Here is a 21,606-nt window from a genome sequence, read left to right on the forward strand (position 1 = left end):
GGGAAGTATTTGAATGAGGAATAACTATGAACCAGCTTTGCTCGGTCATTCTGTCTTATGTTTGTTGTAATAATAATTACACCTTCATTTTTTTCTCACCTAGCATCTATTTTTAAAAGTCAGGAAGGGGGTGTGAGAAAGAATGAGATGATGTCAGCTCTGGTTAACTCATAGGAACAAATGAGATAATTCATAGGAAAATGTACAAACTCTTAAAACGGTATCTGGCTCGTAGGTCCTGGTGAGCAATTGAATTTTGGATTCTCTGCATCACATGCCTTCATCTGACTCTGATGGAGATGTTGTAGGGATGGGTTCACGTATCAAGATCATGGCTAACACGGAACATACAAGGATTCTTCATGTGCCGCCTTATTAAATTAGAATGGTGAGGTCAATGTATTTTTTACAGGAGGCTTCCTTGGTGACCCTGATGTATATGCCTGTCACCTCACCCCCTCAATAAAGCAACAGCCTGCCGTTAACAGAACCACTCATCTTTCCCTGAAGTGGGTGCGGTTCTTGAGTAAGCATCTAATTGGCATTGCGTTTCGTGTAGAGGACACATTGGTGAACCTTCATACAGTTCATTGTTATTCTAGCCTTTTCTATGACGATCTGTTCAGGTTGCTTTCCCTTTATAACTGCACCTTCTGCTGTTTGCAGACTGGGTTGCTCTGTCAATGTCCTTCCTCTTGGTGGTTCCCAGAGAAAGACCTTCCTGGAATTCACACCATGTCCCTATGACACTCTTGAATCCACAGAATGCCACAGAGATGACAGTGGGCCGGTGCCAGGCCTTACTCCTTCAGAGATCAGCAGCTTCTGCTTTTGTGTTCTGTGGAGCGACAAGGAACACGTGGGCGTGCTAGGCGAGGAGGACGTGTGGGCGATGGAAGGCCCAGCCAGCCCAGCTGAGGCTCGCTACCCCCCAGTGCCACCAGGGAGGGAGTGACTGCCAGACCAGCAGAGGGCCCAGCTGAGCCCCGCCTCGGTTGTAGAATTCGAGAACAGAGGACGTGGCTGTCCGTATTAGCCACTGAGTTTTGGGGTGGTTTGTTACATAGCAGTGGATGACGGAGCAGTTGGTAGTTCACTGCTGGCGAGTGGGATATTTTTATACTTCCTGCCTTTTTTTTTTTTTTTTTTTTTTTTTTAAGTAATCTCTACACCCAGCTTGGGGTTCGAACTCAAAATCCTGAGATCAAGAGTCATACATACTCTCCACCAACCGAGCCAGCCACGTGCCCCTGTCACGTTATTTTGAGGTTTGAGCTGAAGTACTTGTTAGTATCTTTCATTTTCTTAGATTACAGATTAATTTATTAGCTGTAATTATTGAATGCCTTTGTCTCCCAAGCTGATTAGTTTAGTCTTAAGAGCAGTTAATAGTATTACTACAAATAGGGACATTCAGCAAGAACTTACGATGTACCAGCTTTTCCACGCGTATTTTTTCATTGAAACCTCACAGCAATCTGGAAGGTAGGGACTGGTATTATCTCCAGTTTACAAACAAGGAAACAGACTCAGGAAAACTGCCTGCGGTGACATAGCTAATCACCATACTGTTCCACTTAGTGAAAAATAGTAAATGTCTTCCTCTTTTTTATACTTTCCTAAATCAACTTTTATTGATGTATAATCTACATATAATAAAGTATGCATTTCAAGTGTAAAGTTACATGAGTTTTGATAGATTTACTCACCAGTGCAACCATTACGCCAGAATACCAAATATTTCTATCACGCCAGAACATTCCCTCGTAGCCCACCCCCACACCCAGGCAAGCATCAATCTGCTTCCTGTCACTGTGGATTGACTTTCCTTGTTGTACAGTTTCATATAGATGGAATCATACAGTGAATACTCTGTTTGGCTGCTTTCAAAAAACGTGATAGTTTTTAGGTTGATCCGGTTGTCATATGCCTAAGTGGTTTCTTTTTAATCGCTGAGTAGTAGTCCCTCGTATGGCTACACCATGGTCTGTTTCTCCTGTCGCCTGTGAATCTTTGTTTCCAGTATTTAACTACTAAGAGCAAAGCTGTGAGAACCTTTTTTTTTTTTTTTTAATTTTTTTTTTTTTTTTTTTTTTTTTTTTTTTTTATTGGACAGAGAGACACACAGCAAGAGAGGGAACACAAGCAGGGGCAGAGGGAGAGGGAGAAGCAGACACCCCGCTGAGCAAGGAGCCCGACACAGGGCTCGATCCCAGACCCCGGGATCATGACCTGAGCCAAAGGCAGATTCTTAACAACTGAGCCACCCAGGTGCCCCGTGGAAACCATTTCTTACCCTTTGTGGACACGCAGTCATTTGTCTTTGGTAAATACCTCGGACTAGTGTCGCACAGGCCACATGTATGTAAGTGTATAATTTTGTTGGAAACTGCCAAACTGTTTCCCAATAGATCTGTACCATTTTACACTCCCACCAGCAACAGACGAGAGTTCCAGCCTCCCTGATGCTCCGTATCCTCAAACGCTTTAACCTCAGCCATGCTAATGCTATGGTGGTGGTTTTGTTTGAATTGTCCAGTGAGTGACTAGGGAGGGGAGCAACTTTTCCTTTACTTGTTGGTAATTTTTAGAGTTTTGTGAGGTGTCTGTTCGAGTCTTCTTGCCTCTTTTATTGGGTTCCTTTTGAGTTATTTTGAATAGCAGACTCAGAAAGGTGCTCAGTGGTTGCGGGGGGCTGGGGAGTGCCCAGGGGAATGGAGGGGAAGGCCGACAGGTATGGGGTTCCTTTCTGGAGTGATGAAAATGTTTCAAAATTGGTTGTGGTGAGGACGGCACAGCCCTGTCGATATACTAAAAAGTTAATTGTGCTCTTTAAGTGGTTACATTATATAGTATCTGAATTCCATCATCATGAAGTTGTTTAAAATAGAAAGGCAAAACAAGTGTCTTCATCTCCTGGGGTGGCAGCGAAGGGCTCCGCAGATGGCAGGCTGTGACAGGCCTTCATCATCTCACAGCTCTGGGCTCAGAAGCATGAAGTCGAGGTGTGGGCCGGGCCCTGCCCCCTTGCAAGGTGCACGGGAGGGTCTGTTCCAGGCCTCTCTCCTTGGCTTGGATATATTTAAATGTTTCAGAGGCGCCATTCATCAACCGCATGGAATGGAGTAAAGCAATAGAAACCATGAATGTGTTCTCGGCTATTTCAGGGGGAGGATTTAGAGGAGAGCTGGGGAGAAATGGGCTTCAAAACACGAGGAGCCAGAAGAGCATTTGCAGGAATAAGAGGCGGGCACAGCAGGTGATCTCTGAGGTTAGGCAGGGCCTCGGAAGCACAGCTGCGCCCCAGTGCCTGGCTCTTCTTAAAAATTCTTTAAATACTTAGGACGTGAGCTGCTGGCAGGAACTAGAGGCTGTGGGGACATCCTGGAGGCTGGAAGAGAAAAGTGACCTAGGGTGATCTGTTAAATTTGAATTTTGTTTCCTGAGGACAGCGCTTCTTAAGTTTTAGGGTGCAGTGGAAAGGGGCGGTGCGGGGGTAGAGCTTGTTAATACTCCCAGAGGGTTTGGTTGGGACCCGAGGATTTGCATTTGTAGTAGGTCACCCTGGGATGCTGCTGGTGGAACCACATTTTCACTGCTCCTCTCTGGAGAGGCTTCCTAAAGCCTTGGGACGGCGGGGGTGAGGGGTGGGGGGGCCTGGAAAGACCAGAGATTGAGAATAGCTGTTAACCGACAGGACTGCAGGGTTTGTCTGCGGCAGAGCTCAACAGGCTCACCAAAGGCAAATGATTAGATTGAGATCAGAGGATGTTTTCAAGGAGCCCAGAGAAAGGAAATTGGAGGATAGACCAGATAGTAGTGAACAGTGATTTATCTCGGGGCAAGGAAGTGAAAGGTGGTGGAGATTGGAGAGTCAGGATATGATCGTTGAGAGTCGTGTATTTCTGACCTTTGTGACTGCCGCCTTATAACTTGATTATTCGAAGTCTGGTCTGGTGTTCTTTCTTTAAGAACAGTGTTGCTGTCTGGGCGGCTCAGTGAAGCGGCTGCCTTCAACTCAGGTCATGGTCTCCGGGCCCTGGGATCGAGCCCCACATCGGGCTCTCTGCTCAGCAGGGAGTCTACTTCTCCCTCTGTATGCGCGCTTCCCCCCGCCCCCAAATAAATAAAATCTTTATTTAAAAAAATAAAAACCGTGCTGATCATGGCTCAGTATATTAATTTCATGACCTGGTGGATTACAGCCCCTGGTTTGACAGTGTTGCTTCCAGAGATGTCCTGGACAGGAGTCAGAAAGTAAGGGTGCTGGGAGAATGTGCCGTCCTGCTTGGGATTGGTGCGAGGGAGGTTGCGAACGACGGGGAGTCTTCTGGGAGGGGCAACCGGCCGGTGTTTCATGGTATGCGCACGAGCTGGCATGGAGGGAATTATCGGTGGCAATTCCGGTGACGCTTTGAAGCTAAACCATCTTATATATGTGGACGGCAGGGTCCCGTAAGGTGATGTGGAGAATTTGAGGTGAAAAGGAACGCAGTCCTCGGAATGGATTGTGTCCCAGATACATCACACTGTTCCCAGTGGACCCTTGCGCCAAATGATTTGACAGACTAGTTGGTAGATTGAAACCTACTCCTCCCCATTATGTCCCAGTGAACAAGGAACGTGTCAGCTGTTCCATAGAGTGCTGGTTGGGGGAGGGGAGGGAGAGGTAATACATGAAAATAGTGTGGGTTTTTAGAAGAATAATCATGGGGCACCTGGGTGGCTCAGTGGGTTAAGCCTCTGCCTTCTGCTCGGGTCATGATCTCAGGGTCCTGGGATCAAGCCCCACATTAGGCTCTCTGCTCAGCAGGGAGCCTGCTTCCTCCTCTCTCTCTCTCTCTCTCTCTCTCTCTCTCTCTGAATGCTCCTCTGCCTACTTGTGATCTCTGTCAAATAAGTAAAATCTTCAAAGAAAATAATCATGACAACTAGTTTAGAATTAATCTGAAAGCTCTTAAAATGTTGTCTGTACAGTGCCTGTTTTGCAGCAGTCACGAGTGTGAGCGGTTCGGTCAACAGCCTTGCAAGTGTGTCTTGCGAAGTGAAAATACCAGGTGTGGGCGCCTGGGTGGCTCAGTGGGTTAAGCCGCTGCCTTCGGCTCAGGTCATGATCTCAGGGTCCTGGGATCGAGTCCCGCATCGGGCTCTCTGCTCAGCAGGGAGTCTGCTTCCCTCTCTCTCTCTCTGCCTGCCTCTCTGCCTACTTGTGATCTCTGTCTGTCAAATAAATAAATAAAATCTTTTAAAAAAAAAAAAATAAAAAAAAAAATACCAGGTGAACAAACTTACTGGCCATATTATCCTTGGCAAGAAATACGTAAATGCTGTGTTTACCTGGTAGATGTTTAGAAGAAACTTACTAAAAATGATCTGTAGGATTTTTTTAAAGTTAAGGTGGTTTTTAGTCTGGCGGAAGAATATTTGTGGGCTGCTGGGATATATTGTTTCCATGCCTTTTTGGTAATGTTAGCCTAAAAGGAGTGATCCGTGCCTCTCTCTGCAGTGATAACAGGCATCGGGTAAGAGCTGCCTTTCGGTTTGTTTCCGATCACTCCTGTATTGTCTTCAGCATTTCTTCAGAGAGTTGATCTGGAATTTGAAATCCCCTCAGGTTATACTAATTTATGAGCCTACTGAGAGAGAGGATGAAACACCTTCAGGAAATAACTAGTCTTCCAGAATCTGAATCTGATGAATGCAAAGGCCACAGTAAACGTGTGAGATTATCATGGGGGAGGGGCTTGTTAACTGTGATCAAGTACAGAACATCCTTGGCACCTCGTCATCAGTACATCGGTGCACTCGTCACTAACGCGAGCAGGGCACTAACAGTGGCCCTCGCAGCTGCAGGTGAACGGCACAAAAGCCTGACCTAAGAGCCAAGCTGCTGCTTTAGAGGACGATGGTATCCCCAAAAGCCAGAAATGGTTGGAACCAGGACTGGGAACATGAGGAACAGTGGGATTTGTGGACTAAGAGTAATAGGAAGACTTCAGCGCTGGTTGTTTAATAGTTCTGCTTTTTAATGGAAACAGCCAAATGCCCGGCTGTGTCCTGTCAGCAAATGTACTCTTCCTGTCCCTTCTTAATTTAAATAATTAATGATCTCCCCTTAGGGGAGAGACCCAGGGGAGGCCCAGGCTTCTCCGCAGTCCTGCCTCCCCTAATGGATGGTCCCTTTCTCCTAGGACCAAGCTGATTGAGAAAGCCAGTTTTCTCCCTAAAGATGGGGCTTTTTTTTTTTTTTAAAGATTTTTTTTATTTATTTGACAGACAGAGGTCACGAGTAGGCAGAGAGGCAGGCAAAGAGCAAGAGGAGAAAGCAGGCTCCCTGCTTAAACCGGCTTATTAATTCATTAATTTCTACGTGTGCGGGGCCTGCCTTCGTCGTGAAAACGTGCCACCTGCCAGCTGCCCTCTCGCGGGCCAGAGGAAGGCAGCCGCAGCCTAAACCCCGGGGCAGAAGGTTCCTGGTACAAACCTCACTCCCTGAGGATCTTTTGGGGTGGTGGTGTTGTCGTTGTTGTTTTTAAAGATTTTATTTATTTGACAGACACAGTGAGAGAGGGAACACAAGCAGGAGGAGAGGGAGAAGGAGAAACAGGCTTCCCGCTGAGTAAGCCCGACGGAGGGCTCGATCCCAGGACCCTGGGACCATGACCTGAGCCGAAGGCAGATGCTTAATGACTGAGCCACGCAGGTGCCCCCTATCCTGAAGATCTTGGGAGCTGGCAGTTCAGTGAGACGCAGCAAGCGTGTGGAGCTTGTGTTTAAAATTCACTGTGCTCTGAGGGGCCGCCCGACCGGCTCAGTCAGAAGAGCGAGCGACTCTTGATCTTGGGGAGTAGATTCAAGCCCCACTCTGGTGTAGAAATTACTTAGAGATAAAATGGTGAGGCACCTTGGGTGGTGCAGTTAAGCGTCAGCTCAGGTCACGATCTCAAAGCCATGAGATCGAGCCCCGTGTCGGGGTCCACGCTCAGCTGGGAGTCTGCTTGAGACTCTCTCTCCCTGTCTCTGCCCTTACCCTCCACCCCCCGCCCCGTGCTCGCTCACGCATGCGCACACGCTCTCACTCTCTCAGATAAATAAATCTTTTAAAAACATAACACCTTTGAAAATTGTGCTCTGAGAATGCATAAGAAAAGAAAGGGACCGGGGTGAGATATGGGAGGACCACTTCCGTCATTTCTCAGACTGTTCTTGTGCTGTCTGTATGGAGTGCCCTAGTCCCTACCGTCCTTGAGTAGGAAAATCAGGTAACAAAGAGGTGAGAACTTAGGGCTCCAGCTCTTGGTTTCTTAGCACATGGGCTCAATGATGAGCAGTGATTTTGTGAAGTCCACAACATTTCTTAATTGTCTTCTTTGTGCCAGACATCACGAGGCCTTTGATACTGAATTTTGAGACAGGATCTCTGCCTTCAAGGAGTTTTTTAAGTGAAGACTGCTGTTCCATATTCTCAGGTTCCCCCTTAAAAAGCTGTACCTGGTTACATTTCTAACAGCCATATATGAAAGAGCCCAAAGAAAACCCGTTTTACTATTTTCTGTATTAGAATTGATATCCACATTTCAGGGATGCCAGAGCAAATTAGCTTCACTTAGCCCTAATTTGGATTGTGTTTCCTTTTAACAGAATATACGATGCGCTTATTGGTCAGTAATATTTGTCAGTGGGACAAAAGCATTTAATTCGTAGTAGCTTAATTTCTTAAATTCCTCTCATATAAAGCAAATTCATGAAATTTATTTCCTTTTTGAAATTGCCCAGAAGTTAATTAAAGGAGTGTGTTCCGATCGAGTACTCTCCGTCTCCTCATCTTGTTAGAGGTGGGGGGGGTTGGTAAAATAGTAGCATTAAATTTTTTGTTCCGTTTTTATGCCGATACATACTGAGCTTTTGCTCTCTCTTACAGGGAAATCCTCATTGACGATTCAGTTTGTTGAAGGCCAATTTGTTGACTCCTACGACCCAACCATAGAAAACAGTAAGTATTGTTTTGAAGGGTTTATAAACTGAGAAGCCCGCATTCTTCACACAAACAGCCATTGTGTTCCTGGAGGCTTCGATGGCAGGGCTTACTGGGGTAAACCTTACAGATCTCCAACTGGGGTCCAAAAAAGCTTCCAAAAGTTTGATCCACTTCACACTAAATGGGTTTTTATTCACTGTCCGGATCCCGCCATCTAGAAATTGTTATTCCGCTCCGTAGGAATCCAGTCCTACAGTGAACTTCGTATCCCAGACTCCTGCTTCAGGAAAACAAGAATAGAGAGCACAATCTTTTTTTCTCCCCTCCTTCTCAACAGTAGCTCTTTTTAAGGATTCCAAGCTTGAAAAGAAAGGATGAAAAAACTCCAGATCCTTTGTACCTTACCCTTAGGGAATCGTGAGCCGTTCCCCCATCCCGCACCCCTAACCCCTTCTAGCCCTGACGACTTGAAAGAAGGCTGTGGAGAAGTGAGCTCTTCTGGGATGGAGAGAGCAGTTGGGGCATGAAACAGAGATGGCTCCAAAGTCTGTTGACATTTCAGGCCCTACGCAGAAGAAAAGCACCAGAGAACAGGACCAGCCACAGCCTTTACCTTGTCCACTTCCAATCCGTGGTTCTGAAATCTTGCCAAAGGATCCTAGGACTGTGAGAGTCTTGATTCTAGGATCATTAAGCATTTCATCCAAGAACCTGGTTTGTTGGAAGCTGGTCTTATTTCAGGTGATCATAAAACCCTAAATAGACCCAAGAACCAGTCGTCTCAGATTCTTGATGCCTGGACTTAACCCAGGATTTGTCACCAGGAAGATGACACATTTGAACACAGGATTCTTCCAAACCTGATGCACGAATTAGACACGAAGCAGCTTAACAGTAGGTTTCATAAACTTCAACAGCTAGATTTGTGGACCTCACCTGCCCAGAGCTTGCAAGAGAGACTTCAAAAGAGGCTCACAACAGGGTGTGGAGCAACTACGGCCTGTAGGCCAGAAAAACACACTGCCTTTCTGCGCAGCGCACGCGCAAAGAATGGTTTTTATTTTTTTTTTTGAATAATTGAAAAAGTCAAAAGAAGGATATCTGTAACCTGTGAAAGTTACATGAAGTTCACATTTCTGCGCCCGTAAGTAAAGCCTTATTGGAACACAGCCGCGAGTTCATTCACCGTGTCTGTGGCTCCTTCCGCTCTGCAACAGCAGAGTTGTTGAGTACTTGCGACACAGGCTTTTTGACCTTTACGGGAAGCCTTTGCCCTCCTCTGACTTGAGAATTGCAGCTCTCCGGCCATGTCCCGGTACGCTGGTGGCAAGGAAGGACGCACAGCGGTTGCTGACCCGACTCTGGGGAGACCAGGGTTTGAAAGTGAGCTCTGCTGGAATCTGGAGAGGAGGAGTCCCGGCGCCATACAATCCTGTGTTGATTCGCTGAGGACCGTCCCCTGGAGAAGAGTACGTGTGCCGGCGGAGGCGCGGGCTGATTTGAGCACTGCGTGAACCAGTTTGGTTACCTCCGTTGCAATAGAACACAAGAAAATTGCAGTCATGGCCTTAAGCTCTGCAGTCATGGCCTTAAGTAACTATTTGGAATTGCGTCCCCTAAAAGGGGTAAGGCTCGTTTGGTTCTTGGGTTCAGACAATAATAGAATGCAGCTTTCTTGGTAAGCCCTGCTCACACACGTGGTTATTGTAATTGTGTGTCCTTGTGCTACTTTGGGTCGAGGTGTTGAGGTGGAGGGAGAGTCGTGGTGCTGTGTAGAGATTTCCTTTGTATGTAACTAATCGGTCCAGTGAGCATCCGGCTTGCTCAACTTTGATATTATCTTAGAAATTGAATGAGGTGACCCTACTTGGAAGGCTGTCAACACCATCTTTTTTTTTTTTTTTTTTTTTTTAATTTTATTTATTTAACAGAGATCACAAGTAGGCAGAGAGGCAGACAGAGGGTGGGGGAAGCAGGCTCCCTGCTGAGCAGAGAGCCCGATGTGGGGCTCCATCCCAGGACCCTGGGATCATGACCTGAGCCAAAGGCAGAGGCTTAACCCACTGAGCCACGCAGTTGCCCCTGTCAACGTCATCTTTAATTGTGTGTTTAATGCTTTCTACACAATACTTGGTGTTCAGTAACAAAGACATTTTCAGCTCAAAAATGGATTAAGAATATTTATTAAATTCTTCAGGCAGGAGCAAAAATGAATATCAGAATGTATGAATCCCTTAAAAGCTCATGAGGCATATGCAGGCCCGTTTCTGTTTACCGTGCTTCTGACCATTTAACCCAGGCAGAAACCCTCCGCTCTCTCCTCCGCGGTTGGGTCAAAAACACTGTTCAGCGATTACAGGGAATGAGAAATGGAACGGTTCTCGTAAGCCTGTTGCTAACAAATGACTGGACGGTTTTAAGGTTTTAAAAAGCTCCATGCACTGTAAATCTGGAAATAATCCGGTCATTATTTTACACTTAACGTTTTAACTTAGAATAAATGGTTCATAGCGGACATGGAGTGGGGACACAGCTCTGAACGCATCACCACGAAAACAAAACTTCTGGAACTGTGTCATCTTTGAGAATGGGATACAAGAGAATAACATCCGTAAAACCACGAATTTTCTAATTTGGGGAAATTTTTATACCAAAAATACAGTGTATGCCAGTGCGACATTCTGTGTCATTAATCTGACAACTCAATACAAACCAAATTGCTGTGGTGAAATTTAGTAGCAGTAGTTTATAAATTAAGGACAAATAGCAATTTACAGCTTCTGCCATCTCAAAGGTGGTACTGTTGATGCACTAATAAGCCTTCTCAGAAAATTGGAAAATTGGAAAATTCTAATTAGGAGCTTTGCGGCATTATCAGGCATTGCATGGTGGGTGGGCTTCTCGGTAGGATATGAATTAGGAGTCCGGATACACTTCAGTGACACAAATCTCACTTTATGAATTCCAGATTCTAGAAATCTATTACCTTGCTTATTTTTAGCAGGCTTTACCAGTAAGTAGCTATTAGGCTGCTTAGGGCAATTTCAGGATTTTCGGTTGGAAATTGGATTAATTTCTCTAGTGATTGAGAAAGGGAGGAGGAGGGTGAGCGGGTCCAGGAAAATGAAGCGAGGAGAGAGCCAGCTTCCCGCTGCGGCGAGAGCCTGGACTTGGAGCGCACAGAAGAATTGGTTCCTGGTTTATGGAACTGACAGATCTCTTATTACACGTCCCTTTCTTTCTATAGTAATAAGAAGAGGCAGTTTTCCATGACAGATGGAAGGACCTCGATTTCATTTTACTGCTGTGCGTTGGAGGATTTACATCCTTTTTATGGGCAAGAATATACTAAAACATTGATTAACAATTTTATTTCTTATATCCTTTGTACAATTACATGCCCTCCCTGTTTTACGCTGCGCTCATGGCCAGTATTTCTCACATCTCCTTGGCTGAATCTTCATCTTCCGGACCTGGCAGCGCAGGGCGCCCGTGGGCTCTGGCGTCAGGCTCGGGCTTTCTCTGCGCTTGGCCATCAGCGATCTGCCCGGCTCTCCAGCACCCCCTGCCCAAACTCTTCTTTATTTCGCTGCCCTCGCTTCCTCTTCGGTTCAGGCTTCTTCGTGCCTGTCCTCCCTCATCCCCAGTGCTCCTCCCACAGGCTTTCCTGACTTGGTAAATACCAATTCAGGCATCTCCTTGCTCAGGCCGAAAACCTTGGAGTTGTCCCGCCTCTCCCGTTTTCACACCCTGCTTCCAGCCAGTCACAGATCCTTCTGGGCTCTACCTTTGAACTACACCCAGAATTCCACCCTGGCTTTCCTCTCCTCTCCTCTCTGCCCCGCCGATCCAGACCGATCCATACCACCATGGTCATCTCCAGATCCCGAGTCTATACGGGCGCTGTATTACGGGTTCCCGCCAGTGGCCTTGCGCACTCTTGCCTGTTTCCATCATCCGTAGCAGGGCTGGAGCGATCGCTTTAAAATAGAAATCAGACCAGTTTACTCGCCGCCTCAGAGCCCTCGCTTTCCCATACAGTGACAGTAAAACTCTTGCAGTCCTTACCATCTCCTGTAAGGTCTTCTGCCTCCTCCCAACCTGGTCACCAACACTCTCAGCCTCCGCTGCGCCGACCTCCCTGCTCTTCCTCGCTGCACGTGGTCACTTGCTGGTCGACCTCCGCCTGGGTGCTCCTCTCCCACAGAGGATGCCTGACGGCATCTGGGTCCACCGTCTGTCCCCAGGGCTGGAAGCTCACTGAGGTCAGTCGCAGCATTTCGAGAACACCCAGAGCTGTGCTCCCTGGGGCGGGGTGGGGCTGGGGGTGGGGGAGGTAGGTACTCAAGAAATAGCTCTTGCGCGAATGAATGATGTTTTCACAGCAGTTACGTCCTACTTCGTAACCACGGTTCCTTAGTTCTGTTGCTCACTGTGGTTACTTCCCTAATTTTCGCCAAGACTAAACTGCACATTTTGGGCTTACCTCACTGAGGTAAGTTTGAGCACGGGAGTGTCGTGACTGCCTCTTGGCGGACAGTGATGGAAAGCGCGGCCAATCCATCGGGGGGCGGGGGGGGGGAGTACAACACAATTTTTTCTTGGAATTGACGAAAACAGAAAATATTGGGTACTCCCTGTCTTGAAATACTTGGGTTCGGTTTTCATCTGATTTAATTATTCCTAAAGTTGGCGTCCCCATCAGGGGCACAAGAATGTGAAAAAGTGTGGCAGCCCCCTTGGGTGGCCTGGTCCGGGTTTTTGCTCACCTGCTTCCCGCACCCCTGCTTGCAGCAGGAGGTGACGGTGCCAGCATGAGCTTCCCGTTCTCTCCCTGTGCAACTCAGCATTCAGCTTAGCTCTCCCCTCTCCCCTCATCACTTCAGGTTTTCTCTCGTAATATTTCTGTGTCTGTTTCTGCTTTCCCTTTTGGCTGTGGGAGTCTGTGGGCAGCAGTGGGTCCACTCCCAGCTGTGCGAGGGGTAGATTCTGCTGCCCAGTTCTGGTCGAGTCGAGTGGGCAGCCAGAATTGGAGGACTCACGTGTCTGAGACAAATGGCGATGCAGAAGACATCCGTTCCCGTTCATTGTCAGGGTTCCAGATGGTTACACTTTGTAATATTCTGTTACTATTAATAGTTCTTTCCTCTTTTGTCTACATTTGTTTGAAGTCTGTCTCCTCAGAATTCTGAATTGACTTTTCCGGAAGTTATTTAAGTCTGGTGGGTTTTTTTCCCCGCTTGGTAAGGAAAAGAAGTCGTCACAAAATTGCTTCGATCCTTAAGCTCAGTGGAATGATGGCTTCACACAGAACTGTTCCGTTGCTGTTTTATCTGTCAATAGAATTGTTAATTGTTTTAATGTACTGAAAGTTCTTAACACTGCAGTTAATATTATCTCTTTGTGCTCTGACACCAGACTTGTAAATTAATGAAAAGTTTTGTGCTTGGGGTCCATGCTGGACCTTAGACTTCATGTCCTGTGTTTTACTTTTTCACAAGAGGAAGGCATAGCCACAGATCGTGCACTCGGGTGACTTTTAAAGGAGACGAGTTGTCGCCTAATTACAATTCCTTCAAAAAAGTTGAAAGCGTACTGAACCTTGATTTTCATCAGTCAGCCAGTATTCTTAGTTAAATAATGGAAGTGGGGAGGAATCTGTAAACTCGGGCCGATCTGTTCCATTGTGTTTTACGGGATCTCTTTGTGAACTTACTAGGGACTCTGCATAGTTGGTTGTCAGTGTTCAAGCTTTAGGTGATCTAAAATCAACTTAAACTAATATTTCATTCCTTTTCTCCTCCTGTAGCTTTCACAAAATTGATCACAGTCAATGGACAAGAATATCATCTTCAACTCGTTGACACAGCTGGGCAGGTAAGTGTCTCCGGTGTCTCCGAATCTGCTTGTGGTCCTTCTCTCGGGCAGTCCTTGCCCTGCCGTCAGCGCTTCAACACAGCAGCAATGTCAAGGAAACCCCTCGTGGCATATGTTTGACTGAACCTTTACAGGCTCTCTCCTCTAACACGTTATGGTGGTTTTTCCAAATTATTCACTTGCTCTTCTACTTTAGACTTGTGTGAAATACACTCATAGCATTGGGAAGGTCTGCATTTACCGTAGGATGGTGTATTTCCATTTTCTAAACTTGCATTCTGTATCAGAATCCTATTAGAGCTTTTTCTTCCTTTCTAATATGTATTCTACATCAAGACAAAAATACATTTAGGGACTCATGGGTGGCTGGGTGGCTCATGGGTTAACCATCTGGTCATGATTCCGGTGGGATCCAGTGGGATCAAGCCCCGTTTCGGGCTCCCTGCTCAGCAGGGATCCTGCTTCTCCCTCTCCCTCTGCTGCTCCCCCTGGTTGGGCTTCCATACTTGTGCGCTCTCTTTCTTTCTCTCTCTCTCTCTCTCTCTCTCTCTCACTATCTCACTCTGTCAAATAAATAATAAGACAAAAGTACGTCTTTTCGGGGAAAGACAAGAGAAAAGTATAGGGCAGAAAGAAGGCGGTTGGTAGATGGGTCACGTGATTACTAGATTAGGGAGTGTTGATTTGATTTGTAGACAGTAGGTGATTGCCAAAGATTAAGTAACCCCCTCCCCCCAAAAAAAAAACCCCAACACCGTATTCACAGGTTAAGGTAGTAGGGATTTGAAGAATGGAAGACTAGGGGAATTCACTAGAAGCAGCGGGTGAAAGTTCAGAGAACTTGAAGAGTACAGAGAAACCCTTAACCCTGATGGCTGAACTTCCCCCTGCCAAGTCCAGCCTTTACTAGAAACCTCTGTTGGACAGAACATGTTGCACAGTTGCTAGAGTGTGGGGATGTTGGTCTCTGAGTCCTTCCTTGCATCTTCAAGTTGACAAAGGATCAGACTAGCAGGAGGGGCTGTGTAGTGTAATCTGCTCTGCCGTGTCAAATGGAGGCTTTTCTTCTGGAGCCTGGGGAGATTGAGGTAGACATGGAGTGGTGTGGCCTGTCTTGGTTTAGAATGGACGCCCTCTGCTTGATGTTTCCAAGTGAACATAGAAGCCAAGCGTAGCCCCCTGGTGAAGCAAGAACATAGCCATAAGAAGTGGTATGAGCCCAGAAGAAACCCTGGAGTTTCAATTCTGGAGGCTTCAAAGAAAATAGATGGGATGTGGGTATCACAGAGATCTACCCCGGATCCCCTTCGTTCCCCGTACAAAGGCCCCCTGGTGGCGGGTGTAATGGATGTTGGAGGTCAGGCCTCATGATGTTTGTCTTCGACCTGAGCCGTCCCAGGCTATTACTCCGCAGGGTACCTGTCCAGTGACAGAAAGGGGGTCTGGAGCTGAAAGGAACAAGGGGAGCAGTAGAAGTCTCCATCGGGGAGTGAGGATGTGGAGGACACAGCTTATTTTAGAAGTTACTGTAGAAGAGCTTCTGGGATAAGACATTGTATTGGAGTCTCTGAATTTGTATCTTTTATGGTTAAGATGACTGTGTAATTGATTGCCTAAAACAAGACACTTCTAAGAGTGAAGGGAGCCTGGTAATAGGACAGTGGGTGTTAACTGATGGTGTCCTGGGCGAAGAAACACGGCCATGTCGTTCATAGTGGGCCTCTGACATTATCAAGATTTGTATTTGCTTTTTATATCTTCATTTTGAATTTTCATTAAGCTTCTGGAAAGTGGGGATGAGGATGTAAATTGGCAAATCACCTTCATGTGATGTTACTGTAGAAATACATTTTGTCGGGGCGCCTGGGTGGCTCAGTGGGTTAAAACCTCTGCCTTCGGCTCAGGTCATGGTCCCGGGGTTCTGGGATCAAGCCCCCTGTCGGGCTCTCTGCTCGGTGGGGAGCCTGCTTCCTCCTCTCTCTCTGCCTGCCTCTCTGCCTACTTGTAATCCCTGCCTGTGAAATAAATAAATAAATAAAATCTTTAAAAAGAAAAGAAAAGAAAGAAAGAAATGCATTTTGTCGGAGGCCAGAAGCAGGACGGGCATTTCAGAGTTGTGGGAACATGGGCTCTGCAGTCACGCTGCCGGGGCTTATATCCTGACTTTTTTACTAACCGGGTGACCTTCAGAAAGTTACGAAGCTCTCTGTGCCTCAGATTCATCTGTAAACTGGTGACGCAGCGCCTGCCTTTGTAGGACTGGCGCTCGGTTTAGAGTGGATGCAGAGCTTCACAGGGTTTGGTCCTTATCTGTAGATCTTTGATGCTCCTAAGACCAGAGCAGGGCCTAGCATGGCAAGTTGATGTTGCTGTTAACAGGACACTGACTGGAACAGTGCAGGTGTCGCTTATACTTGGGAGTAGAGCCATCCTTGAAAAACGTTTTTCCGGGGACGCCTGGGGGGCTTAATCAGTTAAGCGTCTGTTTCAACTCAGGTCATGATCCCAGGGTCTTGGGATCGAGTCCCGCATCAGGCTCCTTACTTCAGTGGGGACTCTGCCTCTCGCTCTGCCCTCTGCCTGCTGCTCTCTCTACTTAGGCTTGCTCTCTCTCTGTCGAATAAATAAAAATCTTTAAAAAACAAAAAAACATTTTTCTGGAGAGAAAATTCCTTTCTGTTGCCTCCTATCAAAACAGAAGATATGTTCCTCTAGGGTTCTAAAGCCTAAGTGTACACTGGAGCATCACGTGCCTTTAACTGCTCTGATGACAGAGTCACAAAGGATGCCCCCCGCGCACACAAAGAAGCAGGGGTCTCGGAGTGAGTGCGTAGTGTGAGGGACGGCAGGGTCAGTGACGAGCTCTGCCTGTCTTGCTCCTGTGGCTTCTCTTACTGCCAGATAAGAATAGTTAGAGAATTTTTGCACAGAATATTTCCAAATTTAGCCGCCGTGAATAATTGGTTCTCCTTGCAGCTAGTAGTGTTCTTCGCGGCCGCATCCATCTGGGAGACTGTGGAGTGGAAGGTTGTGTTCGTGTTTGTGATCTGTCCTTACGCGACATGCGCATCACCTTGTGCCGTGCGGTTCCGCAGAACCACGTAGAAGGAGCAGCTGGATGAGATGTCGCATTTCCAGCTGCTCCGAGAGCTGTTTGTAGAATTGGATTCCTGTGGGCTGGGGCTGAGGCCACCAGTGGCGGGGAGAGGATGAAGTAAGGACAGATCCTGTCGCTGCCGTCTAGAGCGCATTCGGCCACTGGTGTACTCGTTTTAGGGGCGACTGTAGCAGCGTGTAACAGCAAGTCCTGTTTACCTACTAGTTTATAGCGTAGCTGGTTTCATTGCCCGGCAAGGGATGGTGATGAACATAGTTAAATACAAGTCGATTATTTTTAGTTTGCATGAGAGATTTTGTTTGGACCTGATTTAAGTAGACTCAGTGACAAGTGACTCAGTGGGAGTCGTGTTTATAATGTCAGATCCCCCTTTTAAAAAAAAGGGTATTGAGTACAGTTTTTTTAAAACAGTACTAAATGCGCGTGCTACAGAAATAAAATAGCACAAAATGGTAAATAGTAAAGCTTCAGTCTTTCCTACTCTGGTGGCATTAGCTCCACCCCTCTAAGACTAGCCCCATCACCATTTCTAGGATGTGCTTCCCAGATGTTCTCTATGTGAACATACAAATAGAATTGGTGTTTTTGTTTTCACCTGAGAAGTAATGGATCACCGTATCTCCACCTCAGAGGTGATTCTGCAGTCTTAGGTACACCCCCGGTTTGCCTCCCCATGACTACGTAATATGCCGTCATTCGGCTAGAGCGTACTTTGATGATGGATCGACACGCAGGTGGTTTCCAGTCCTGCTGCCACCACCAGTGACAGCAGCGATCAGTGTCTCATGTCGATTTCGACGGTGCGTGCCTGCGTCCAGGAGCACGATCTGGTGGCGGGACGGCTGCGTCCTCCGCCGGCCGCTCTGTTCTCACTCGCTCATCTGCGCGCCCGTGGGCACAGCGTATTAGCAGATCTCTTGTTATGTGCCAGTCCCCTGGGTGAAAGAGAGTATCCTGGTTCCTAAGTGTCTCTCTTCTTATGAAGGCATTTGAGCATGTGTTCTGTTTGAGGGCATTTGTGTTTCCTTCTCTGGGAGTTACCCTGTCCCTGTGCTCTGCCCCTTTTCCCTGGGGAGGACTGTCTTTGCTTACTGGTTTGAAAGACCCCTTGATACCGTGCAGAAAATAGCATTTTATGTGATGTAAGCTGTAAGGTTTTGGTTTGTTTTCGGTCTATGGTTTTGTTTGAAAGGTTTTTAGTCAAGAAGAACTTTCTCGTTTTCGTATAGTCGAATTTATTAATCTCTTTTCAACTGATGCTGTTCATTTTTTTCTGAGAGAGAAAGAGAACTAAAGAGTGGGGAGAGGGAGAGGGAGAGGCAGACTGACTCCCTGCTGAGCAGGGAGCCGGATGCGGGGCTCGATCCCAGGACCTGAGCCGGCAGACGCTTAACGAACTGAGCCACCCGGGTTCCCCATCAACTGATACTGTTCTTAAAAATCCTCCCATTGACTAGGCGTATGGTTTCCATTTTTAATCTTTAAATGCTCTAGAATATATTTTTGCTCAAGTGTGAGTTAGAGATCAGCTTAGCTGCTCATTTACCCCCCAGATGCTTTTGTTTCCACACAGTTTCGGTGAGTGTTACCTCTTACCCTCACTGAGCTTAACTGCTGGTACTAGCATTTACCTAATTCCTGTCTGTCTAGGTCTTCATAGGTTATTCAGTCTGCTTTACTTACAAACTAGTAAGTGCTCATTTTAGTTAAATAAGTAGCTTTGTGGTTTCATCCAGCTCCTTCTACAATTGCTGTTTCTCCGAAAAATACACTTTTTATCAGGGTTCAGTTACACTTATATGTTAATTTAGGATCGAGCAATGGATACCTCGATGACCTACATATTCTTGCTGAGGACCATGGCACACTCAACACATTTTTTATGTGTTGGGTTATTTTATGATTTTCTTCAGATGGATTGTACACTTAATTCTTAAGTTTATTCCTAGGAATTTTGTCCTTTTTGGTTGCTGTTACAGCTGGAGGTGCTTTTCCCTGTGATACTTTCTAACTGACGATTGTTTGTACCACGCCTCTGAAGTATGACTAATTTCTTTATTTCCACATCTTCTCTTCAGGGAAAAGGTGATTTGAACTCTGGGTGTACTGCTGTAGCTCAGCTGGTGACTAAAATGATTTGGAATTTTGTTTTTAATCCGGGTTAGAAAGACCTGTCATTCCATTCACAAAAATGCATTCTCAAAATTTAACACTAAAATGAACTCCATTTAATGAAACTAATATGAAACTGACCATGAAAACAAAGGTTTTGTTTTGCATATGTGCTAAGCCCTGAGATGTAGAAGTGCTGTCTTCTGACGAAAGATCGATGACACTATTGATGATATCAAAGAACTGAGAATAAAACTCAGTTATCCTTTGGTTTTTATTTTATAAAGATACTTTATTACAATGGTAAATAGTAAGGATTTGGGGCAGTAATTCAGAGCCATCATGAACATTCGTTGTAACCGTACTGTAGAATTGCAAAGTTAACAGAGACTTGATACGATACTTGATATGATGGTTTGACCTGATTTTCTATAATAGTGCTTGGGGAATACGTGGCATGTTGATAATTGTATTTCAACAGAGAATAAAATGTTTTATACCAGCCAGTGGCGTGTACTAAGGCAAACTGCAGTGACATTACTAGATTCTCAGTATGCTTTACTATTTTAAAGCCGAGTTTTAAGTTTCCTAAACTGCTTTATGGAAACTGGGTACTGACACAGGGTTACATAATGTATACCTTTGTTTTTAATTCCTAAACTTGCTCAATAAATAACTCATTTGATCCTCAAAAGTCTGGGTACAGTGGGTCTGGCATTTTGATTTTCTCCTCTTTCCTTTCCCTCTCAGGTGTTGGGGACAGCCCACTAATGACCAGCAAATTGGCACTCAGGCCATTGTGACTCACACGCAGAGAATAGGTTTAGTGAGGACATAACAGTTTTAGATAGGAAAGTACAGATTGATGGAATAAACCAGAAGCACTCATGAATTTCCCATGAGATCTAAGGTTCTGGCCTTTTTCTCCATAAAAGAAGTGTTAGTGCTTTCGCCTCCTGTAAGATCACAGGACCTGTTGTCTTGTCATTCCTTCCATCTTCTTTCCCTGGGAACTGCAAAAGTTACTAGCCTTCTCCCCAAAAGTCCTAGAAGAGCCAGAGTCGCTTTTCGAATGTTGGCATAAAGCAGTTATCTGCCCCAAACTGATCTTAAATAAGTCCTGAGTGCATAGGCTGTTTTTCTAGAAGAATATTTTATTTTTACTTTTTTTAAGATTTTATTTATTTATTCAGCAGAGAGAGAGAGATCACAAGTAGGCAGAGAAGCAGGTAGAGAGAGAAAGGGAAGCAGGCTTCCTGCTGAGCAGAGAGCCCGATGCGGGGCTCGATCCCAGGACCCTGAGATCATGACCTGAGCCAAAGGCAGTGGCTTAACCCACTGAGCCACCCAGGCGCCCCTCTAGAAGAACATTTTAATCCACTTTTTGTTTCCTTCGATTTCTTTGGCCAGGTCATGTGCAAGAAACTCTGGGTACAGATTGCTTGTTATGCTGCATGAAGCCTCTACTCACATGGAATTCTTTTTTCTCCCACAGGATGAATACTCCATCTTTCCTCAGACGTACTCCATAGATATTAATGGCTATATTCTTGTGTATTCTGTGACATCAATCAAAAGGTAGAATTCCCTCCTGCTGCTTCCGTTTGTTTGCTCTGGCTCGATGGCATTCATCGTTTTAAAGGATCGTGATGGAATCAGTTATAGTAACAATCAGACTTACCAGGCTAAATGTTTTTCAGTGATTGTCTTGTGAAGCAAACAGGTTGTTAGGGGGGGAAAAAAATCCCAGTAGATGTTCTCTTAACACTGATAGAATAAAAACTCCGTATGTCTTCCCTCCAGCTGCCTAGATAAATAGTGATTGCACATGATCTGAGGGCTTCTGCTAATGGAAATTGGAACTACTACATAAATTGATTTAGTTTTTGTGTGTTTTCACCATATTAATGTGGAAGCCGGGCTGACGGCTAGGGCCTCTAGCTGAAGAACATCCCACAGATGTCATTCAGAGATTAAAATTTGTGTTTATGTGATTTGTCAGCTACGTGTTAGACTTTGCCATTTAAATAGCTCACCTATTTCATGTTGCATATTCTCAGTAAGGGTTACTCAGTGTCAAATACATGCACACGTGAAAAAAGGTTTGTAGGAAAGAAGGAATTCCTTGTGTTCGGGTTATTTTATATTAAAATGGTGAGTCGATGACAGTATGTATTTTTCCACAATAAACCTTATATAATATTTTTAAACACCAACACTAAAATGGATGTCTGATTTCATGCTTCTGTTTTTACAGTTTTGAAGTGATTAAAGTTATTCATGGCAAATTGTTGGATATGGTGGGGAAAGTGCAGTAAGTAGCAATAGTTTCTCTCTTTTGTGAGCTGCACTCATTCGAGTTCTGCCTTCTGAACAGTAAGATCTGGCACTGACTAGTTTCCTGTGGCTTTTTTGTCTCCCATTACCAGAATACCTATTATGTTGGTTGGGAATAAGAAAGACCTCCATATGGAAAGGTATGTAACTTCTGAATAATTACTTATTTATAAAATCAAGTCTG

General features: G+C 45.7%; 1 protein-coding gene across 1 annotated transcript in view; it reads left to right on the forward strand.

The window, feature by feature from the left end:
- The window catches only part of RHEB (Ras homolog, mTORC1 binding), a 41,957-nt gene that overhangs the window by 14,045 nt on the left and 6,306 nt on the right, over positions 1-21,606 (forward strand). Inside the window, exons 2-6 of the mRNA XM_045086360.1 lie at positions 7,922-7,993; positions 13,788-13,855; positions 20,581-20,663; positions 21,343-21,399; positions 21,515-21,562. Coding sequence (XP_044942295.1) covers positions 7,922-7,993; positions 13,788-13,855; positions 20,581-20,663; positions 21,343-21,399; positions 21,515-21,562 — 328 coding nt within the window. The remainder of the gene's footprint in view (positions 1-7,921; positions 7,994-13,787; positions 13,856-20,580; positions 20,664-21,342; positions 21,400-21,514; positions 21,563-21,606) is intronic.

This window comes from Mustela putorius, unplaced genomic scaffold (assembly GCF_011764305.1).
Source record: "Mustela putorius furo isolate JIRA1106 unplaced genomic scaffold, ASM1176430v1.1 tig00000929_pilon_pilon_pilon, whole genome shotgun sequence".
In the NCBI taxonomy this organism is placed as follows: Eukaryota; Metazoa; Chordata; class Mammalia; order Carnivora; family Mustelidae; genus Mustela; species Mustela putorius.